At 34.7% G+C, this 9,020-nt stretch overlaps 1 protein-coding gene and 1 pseudogene across 3 annotated transcripts in view; one reads left to right on the plus strand and one right to left on the minus strand.

Annotated features, from left to right (window-relative positions):
- LOC107622662 lies at positions 1,487-5,690 on the minus strand (annotated as a pseudogene).
- The window catches only part of LOC107622661 (pre-mRNA-splicing factor ATP-dependent RNA helicase DEAH10), a 10,975-nt gene continuing 7,755 nt past the window's right edge, over positions 5,801-9,020 (plus strand). Inside the window, exons 1-8 of one of the 3 annotated variants that reach the window (XM_021114166.1) lie at positions 5,802-5,935; positions 5,970-6,209; positions 6,274-6,320; positions 6,406-6,486; positions 6,610-6,826; positions 7,186-7,609; positions 7,936-8,139; positions 8,629-8,789. In XM_021114166.1, the coding sequence (XP_020969825.1) occupies positions 6,118-6,209; positions 6,274-6,320; positions 6,406-6,486; positions 6,610-6,826; positions 7,186-7,609; positions 7,936-8,139; positions 8,629-8,789 (1,226 nt within the window). In that variant the 5' untranslated portion in view covers positions 5,802-5,935; positions 5,970-6,117. Of the gene's footprint in view, positions 6,210-6,273; positions 6,321-6,405; positions 6,487-6,609; positions 6,827-7,185; positions 7,610-7,935; positions 8,140-8,628; positions 8,790-9,020 lie in introns of all 3 variants that reach the window. The other 2 variants (XM_016324642.2, XM_021114167.1) reach the window with 2 other exon arrangements.

Consider the following 9,020-nt stretch of genomic DNA (forward strand, 5'->3'; position numbering starts at 1 on the left):
TGCATATTTTAGAAAAGTTTCGTAAATTTTTAGATAATATTATTTTTTTAATTTTTTAAATTATTGATTGTGTAAAAGCATATTGTATTTGGAATTTGAGTAAATGTATTATTTATTTTTTTTAATTTTTTAAATTATTGATTGTGTAAAAGCATATTGTATTTGGAATTTGAGTAAATGTATTATTTATTTTTTTTAATTTTTTAAATTATTGATTGTGTAAAAGCATATTGTATTTGGAATTTGAGTAAATGTATTATTTATTTTTTTTAATTTTTTAAATTATTGATTGTGTAAAAGCATATTGTATTTGGAATTTGAGTAAATGTATTCTTTGATGCATTCGATTTACCTACATAGTGTAGTAAATAATAAATGGAATAAAATTATGTTATTTCTCACGTATCCTTATAAATCGAACTCATTTGGTTCGATTTATATGCATATGAAATTAAATTATGTTATTTACTTACATGCAAATACAAATCGAAGCTATTTATTTTGATTTATAGGTATATATCAATTTGTGTGCAATTTGAATTTATTTGGTACTGGTTTCCATAAATCTAATTTGATTGATTCGATTTACATAAAAATGAATCTTGACACATTCAGATAGCCATTTTCATTTTTGAGAATCTGGATAATTTTAAATGTCAATTGATTTATTCTACTAATTTACCCTATGTAAGTACTAATAAACAATGTCGACCTGGAGCACTAGTAACTTAGTGCCTCCACATTTTTGGGATACAATGGCGAGTGCTTATATTATCAGTATGAACTTCATATATAGTTATATACACATCAACACATGCTAGCAAAGTGCTTGTTACCTGTAAAAAAAAAGTGTTTTTTATTAATGGCTAGTATGCACAAATCACTTCACCATGTTGGCCACTGAAAGCCTCTTGATGGTTAATGCCTTCGGTATTCCCGATCCGACAAGCTAAAGACTAATCCGTCACAAATCCGAGCATGCACAAAGTGAGATTCGAATCCCTGACAATTGTTTAAGTAAACGAGTGAGCTCACTGTTTAACTAACCCAAGTTAATTTACATAGCTTATAATTTATTATTAAGGTTTAAGTTTGGTATATGAATTATACCTTTTGTTGGAAAACGCTGGAATGTATAAACATTTGAATATCTTTGTACTTTTTACAAAAAATACAAAAATGAGCACGCATCCATGCTTTGATTTTCATATAATGGCTGTTACACATCTAACAAAAATACATTAATTTCTTTCGATTATTCGTAGATTTAGTTAATATTGATTTGAAGGTGAAAATACAAAAAAATTACCACCTTGCACAACTTTAACTCCCTAAATCATAGGATGACATGCAACTCTTATGGAAAAACCACAATTAATTAAAAGAAAAAATAGTAAATAATGAACTGAATTAATTGAAGTAGACATCTTCAACTCGTTATTTGACATATTTAACTAACTTACTTAATATAATACGTATTTATATATTTAACTATCATCTTTATATAAAAACATCTTCATGTGAATAGGCACCCTAATTAAAATACATTGTGATCTTATTCCCAAAACGAATATCTACTAAGGCATAGTACTTAATATAAAACATGATATGCAAAAGTATAACTACAATTCTACAAATGTTCCTTCCTCCTGTTTGCTGCTTCTGTATTGTGAGCCACTGAGCCCTCATTTACAATATCTTGCAACCTCAAATTTATTCTGGATGAGTCAAGAGGATTCGTGTATAAACGTTCAATTAGATTTTAACATTTTGTTGAAGGTAAGAGGAGCTTTGATCCACGGGAAACGGATCTTCTTAGGTTGATTTTTCACATAACCTTGTTAGATGTGATCTTTTACCCTTCATTTAAAATGAGGAATAATACAAAACACTTGACAAGCAGAATGAAAGGTGAGAGATTACACATGGAAGTTCGTATGAAAAATCAACATGAGAGGATCAATTCCAAGTTCTAAACAAACTTTACAAGGAAATTGTTTACTTTTACTGCGCTGCGGTGGAAGCAGGAGGTATAAATCTCATGAGGAAGCTTGACAGGGACCAAATGCAAATCACACCAAGGAATTGTAGGACATTCAAAAGGGTACCCAGAGAGTTATTTATAGCCATGTTGTGTGAGGTCATCTCAGCTCCTCTAACTGTAAATGATAAAGCAGTCACCAGTTGTGCTGCTCTATTTAGTTGGTGCAATCTATACACCTGTCAATAACAATCTATTAGTAGAAGTTGTTGATGTAAATTTGCATTAAGATCTGTATCATTGATGATGCACCAGATTTATCTCACTGAATCTAGACATAGTCCTTAGTTCCTTATTCATACATAACTCATCAAGTGAAATTTTTAGTCGATTCGTCCAATTAAGAAGACCTAGAGAATCAAAATGCTAATTTAGTGTATCAATTAGGCAGGCAAAACTCTGTAAGGAAAAGGGTGACTGGATAAATTAATCTTTTTGTGATTACACTTTACGGGGAGGACAAAAATACATAATTTGATCAGCATGGAATTGGATTGTACTTACTTGGATGATTAATGGAATAGCAGACCATGAAGTTGATTTTCGATATCTTGCATACTGTTCAAATGCAAATTGGACAACTATACCAACCAGGTATGGAGCAAGAGTTGCGGATGCAGCAGGACCAGTCCACGGCCAAGACCAAACCCATAGTGACCATAGGAATTGCGAGACTAAGCACCAGGGTAGCAACAGAAGAGACGTGATGTCCCAACAAGAGTTGCGGTTTCTTGTTGCATGGGTCTCCTTAATCGGTCTAGTAGATAAAGATATACCGCAACACCACAATAGAAAATTGCTTCTGTGAAGAATAATATGAGGAAATCTGTAGATGAAGAAAGCAGTCAGTTCAGAGAAGAGAGCCAAATATGTATAAAGAAAGAAAGAAAGAGAACTAAAAAGATTTCAAGCAAGCAATTATACATGCAGACCCCAAGAATTACTACAACTACTAAGTCAGCTAAAAAATTGAATTTCTAAACCAGGTTCAATATTTGTAAAAGTTTTATCAACTTCAGCCCAAAATTTATGATGAATTATGCTTGTGGTTTAATTAAGTCTCCTTTTCAGTCCAATGACTATTGTTAATTGATTTTATATCGAGAAACAATAATTCCAAATTAATCGATGAGCAGCATATCCACGTTCAGAAAGTCCAAAATGCTCCCCTAGCAATATCCAATTACTAAATACCCCAAATGAAATTGGTTCCCTTTTGCTCCACAGGTTTCTTCACCAGCAGATGGCACATATTACCCACATCGGTTCAATAAGTTACTTAATATGAACTACATCCAAAAGCAAGAACAGTAAGTAACAAAGATTGCAGAGTGAAGACAAAACAATGCATCACCAAAACACATACAATGAACAAACACAACAGAGAGGCTTTCTGCCATCGAAACTTTACCTGTTAACAAAGAGTCTTCGAAAATGATGGAGAGCACTTTGCGCAAATAGAGTGAAGGAAAAATGAAAGAAGCAACAAGGACCGCAGGACCCACAAACCACAAGATGCTATTTTGACTCTCTTCTTTTGACGATAGTGTCTCATTGTCTTTTCTATATGGACGGTTAAAGAATGATATAAAGCCTGGTTTTCCATCACTTCCCAATAAATTAAAAGATGAGTTGCCAATGGTAGATATGTCTTCAGCAATAGCATCTTCGCTTTCTGGAACTAAAGCAGCTTCATCAAGCTCAGTGCTTTGTGGTTGATCCTCAGAGACAACAGAGAGAGCATTATGACTGTTTCTGGAACCTTCCCTTTAACTTTGGAATTCCATATATAAACTTGAACTGGCATGATTTGTCTAACCATGATAGAAATACAAAAAAGAACATTAACTGAGAACACTTCCAGAGGATTTCATATATGTCAGGAAACCCATAGATCACATCATTTGCGCTGATGCAGGTACAAATTAGACTTGTGAACTTCACACTTTGTGCCAAAGGATTCCCTCCATTAAGCAACAATTAAATATCTGATGGAACTCTCATGAAATATGCACATGTAAAGCCTTTTCAGCATTAAAACCTCCAATAATACCATGATTAACAGTTCTTACTGGAGGGAATTTTCACTGAAGTGTGAAGTTCAGGGGTCATTTGCACTTTTCAACCCCAAGATCTAATCAGCACATGGACCAAGGTTTAAAGGTGTAGAGCCATTTACCCCCTTAATATTTATAAATTTATACAGCTAACAGACTTATCTAAGGAGTAACTTGTAACATTCATATCTCTAAAAGAGGAAGAAAAAGCAGCTGACAGAAGCTTACTGCAGAATGCAGAGATTCATGAATCACCGAATAGATAAGCAAGCTACCTTTAGCATATATTTGCAGCTGGGCAGCAGTTTGTTTGTTGACAAACAACCCTTGTGATAATCTTGACTGAATATAGAATGAAAAGAAAGCCACACAAGTTGAAGAGTAAATCAAGCAATACTCGAAGATAATGAAGCAGAACAGGATAATGAAATGAAGTTTAACTAGAAGATAGCAAGAGTGAGTTACTAAAGTAGCAAAGCAAGTTACACAATTGCTTGATTAGTAGTTTAAATATATGGAAAGCTCTAAGTAGACATCGTTGAGATTCATACATGTCACGCCTATCATCACCATATTGAAGAAAAATAATTATATATACAGTCACTATTGGAATGCATACATCCATTGACCAAGTGAATTGCGACCATTAGATTACATATCTTCCACTTTCGTGCAAGTTCTACTGATGAACGAAAATTCAGCAGCGAAACCATATCCAGTCTTAATCCAATGCTAACAGGGAGATCCACATTCTGCAACTTCAAGAGCTACACCGAAATCCAACAGATTCGAAATGTCCTCTAAAACCAAAAGCTGTCTATCTAAATCCAATAAGTTGCGTATAGTTGAAATCAATCAAAGCTTAAAACTAGGGAGAAATTCTTGGATGCTCCTAGCGCGCTCTTACCGTTGAGTGTGTCACCATAACAACAGTAAAACCATCAAATTGGAGACAGCAGCTAGCTAAACACACAAGATAAGTTAGGTAGCAGCTTTTTCCTCTTTCAATTTTTTCTTTTGAGCCCTAACACTAAGAATAGCTATCACCAAATGAGGGCCAAATTGCACACTACCTCATGCAAAAGCATAACCCTAATCAACAAATGCATAAGCCATACATACATAATCCTATTCAAGTAACTATTAGTCAATCCAAGCACTAAGTTTTCATGGAACGAAAATGGATACAAATAATTACACCCTAAACATGAAATTAATTAATAAAACAAATTAACACAGGTCATAATTAGGGGTGATTGATATAAAAACGTACCTGGAAAAGTGTTGTACGGTGAAAAGGGGAAGGAAGAGGAGCCACTAAGCAAGAAGAAAATGATGAACCAATTCTGCTACTGCTTCCCATAATCATAATCATAATAACAACAATAATAATAATAATAATTATACTAATGATATGTTAGTTAGTGTGATTGTAGAAGCTGTAGTAGCTTCGAATTAAGCTCAACCTGAGAAGAACAATTCCTGAACGAACATCAACCCATATTTGATGATTTTGGGGGAATATTAATATTAAATTAATATTAATACGAATTAGTGATGATACTTATATTATATTATATTATCATCTTCAACTTTTCACAATACAGCTAACTTATTTTCAATCTTTATAATTTTTTTTTCCTAAAGATATAAAAGTCATTAAAAGTAATTTAAATGCTTGTACTTAAAACTCTAACCGAACCGGTTCACTAAAAAAAGAAACCCTAACAAAACCAAAACACCCCCCCAAAAAAAACGTGACCACCTAGCCGCCGCTCAAAACACTCACTGCACTCTCTACAGCACTTCCTTCCAGCACCTCCCATCGCCGGCGAACCCCTTCCCCCTACCACCTCCCAACGCCGCCGAACCATTCCTCCCAGCACCAGCCAGCACCACCCTCGCGGACAGATAGGCCCTAACTCGGTATCGTCTTTGCTGCTCTTTTGCAGCAAGTCTTTGAAATCTCAGTGGTAGCCAGTGCCGCATCTCCAAATTAACAGTTTTGGATTTGTTGAAATGCCTTCCATGGCTAAGGGAAGCCATGGCCCTTGTTCTACCGGAAAATTCTCTAATGGAAAACAGAATCGTCAAACTGAGTTCTCTGCACGGTATGTATTTCTGGAAAACTTGACTTTGTTGTTTTTCAACATTTATAGTTGTTTTTTTTTTCAGGAGGCAAAAGATAGCACAGCAGAGGAAGTCTCTCCCGATAGCTTCTGGTATTGGCTGAGCTTGATTTTATATTTTTCTTCCTTGTTATTCGAAGCTTGTGTTGTGATAATTCGGATTATGCTTCTCTTGTAGTTGAGAAAAGACTCATTGAAGAGGTCCAAAAGAATGATATTTTGATTATCGTTGGAGAAACAGGAAGTGGGAAAACCACACGTAGGTTACATCTTATTTTTTATATAATTCGTGATTTAGCTTTTCTATGAAAGTAAAGGAAAAAAAGGCTTTTGGACATAGCAGGTTTTCACCATGTTCTATGTATTCCATTTTACTGTGTAGAGATTCCACAGTTCCTGTTTGGTGCTGGATTTTGCCGTGATGGAAAAGTGATTGGGATAACTCAACCGAGACGAGTAGCTGCCATTACAGTTGCAAAACGGGTTGCTGAAGAATGTGGTGTTGAGTTGGGCCAGAAAGTTGGGTACTCTGTTAGATTTGATGATACTACTTCCAGCTCAACAAGAATTAAATATATGACAGATGGATTGCTTCTAAGGTATACGTGTAACATGGATGTTTGGATATCTTTTTTCGTTTTCCATTAAGATTCATTTTGTGAGACTTTTACTGGGAACTTGGCCAATCAGAATTTGTTGCTCTTCTCAATACTGAAATACAGAAGAAATTATGACTTTGCTTTGGTGGAGGTGTCTTTCTGCCATTTGTTTTAAGTTGTTTTCTTTAAGAATGGACTAACCAAACCACGTTCTTCACAAATCGCCCTCTTTGACATGGATTTTAGTTGTATATGATTTGAAGCAGCTAAGGAGATTTCAATTTGAAATATTTGTTTTCTGTAGATTGTAAGTGCAGATTTTTGTATAGCATAGCTGATGTGTTTCTTTATGCTTATAGGGAAGCATTGTTGGATCCATATCTTTCCAAGTATTCTGTTATAATTGTTGATGAAGCACATGAGAGAACTGTCCACACTGATATCTTGCTGGCCTTGCTAAAAAATGTACAATCTGCTCGGTCAAGATCTGTTGCTGATGATCAGGGCATTAACTTTGGAAAAAAGAATGTGAATGCTGGCATGTCACTAGAGAAAGAATACGGTGGTCAGAGCAGCAGTTTTCTTAAAAAGGATAACCACGACAAGTATGCTCCATTGAAGCTAATAATTATGTCTGCTAGTCTTGATGCTCGCACTTTCTCCGAGTATTTTGGCAGTGCCAAATCTGTTCACATCCAAGGGAGACAATTTCCTGTGGATATATTTTACACATGCCATCCAGAAGAAGACTATTTAGATGCTTCCTTGATAACAATATTCCAGGTGATAGGTTTAATTAATAACCACTTCATTTAATCTAATATAATGCAATCGATATTTTACTTGATTGTAATGAGAAATCTTTGGATATTTACAATGCATCACTCTTGGTTTCTACATATGCATTTATGGTATTTACAGCTTCATAACTCATGCGATGGCTCACTCCATTCATTCTCATTAGCACATTGAATCATCCAGCGATATTGCCGCGTATATATTATAAATTAAATCATATGGTATACGGTTATAACAATGTAGTGAGTGATGGATGACTGAGAAACAAACTTCATAGCTCTGTTGCTTAAACTCATGTCATTGATCTATAGATTCATTCAAAGGAGGGCCCTGGTGATATACTAGTATTTCTGACTGGTCAAGAAGAGATTGAATCAGTTGAAAAGCTTATCAATGACAGACTCACTCAGTTTCCTGAAGGGAGTCAGAAGCTTCAAGTTGTGCCTATATTTGCAGCTCTTCCATCTGAGCAGCAGTTGCGGGTCTTTGCACCAGCTCCGTCTGGGTTTCGCAAGGTATCTCATCATTGGCTCTGTCTCTCAACTGATTCAATAAAACTAAAGGGAAAATATATTTAAGTTAGATGTTTGTAAAATTGGATTCACATATTTAAAATGATTGATATATTTGGTCTAGGTTTCCATTAAATATCATGAAGCATTCTGTTTTGTCTGACCATGTCTATAATTTAAAGTGAAATGCGGGTGGCCTCATTTTAGTGTTGAATATGCATATGCACATGCTTTTAAATTCATATATAATCTATTTTCAAGTAAGGTTCACTGTAAGTGCTACCAGCTTTTCCATAACAACTACCTTCTATGATTTGGTAAATTTCAGCTCAGCTAGACATAATCCCTATGAACACTATGATTTTTTTTTTTAAATAATTGAGCATCACCTGTTTAATGGGATCTGATGCAAATTTTAAATAATAATCTTTATCGAATGGGTACTCACTTGCTTTTAGTTGCATTCAAGTTATCTTTCTGTTTCTTTCTTAGGTGATATTGGCAACTAATATTGCTGAGACATCAGTAACGATTCCTGGAGTAAAGTATGTAATAGATCCTGGCTTTGTCAAAGCACGTTCTTATGATCCTGGAAAAGACATGGAATCTTTGATTATAGTACCTACATCCAAATCCCAGGCACTGCAAAGAAGGTATGCTGCAAGATTCTGTTTTAGTGTGCTTAATGTTGATTGTTGCTTTAATTTAGTCAACAAAAACCCGACAAGCTTTTCTCTGTTTAACCGAGGATGTCAGTTTTCCAGTGTTAATGTAGTTTAGTGTAGAAAACCTTTTCCGCACATCACACAGCATTGCTGAACAAATACCTTTTAGATGCAAACCTAGCATATTGTTTCTGGTATATTTTTCAATTTATTTTTGTC

Source organism: Arachis ipaensis, chromosome B10 (assembly GCF_000816755.2).
Source record: "Arachis ipaensis cultivar K30076 chromosome B10, Araip1.1, whole genome shotgun sequence".
Lineage (NCBI taxonomy): Eukaryota > Viridiplantae > Streptophyta > Magnoliopsida > Fabales > Fabaceae > Arachis > Arachis ipaensis.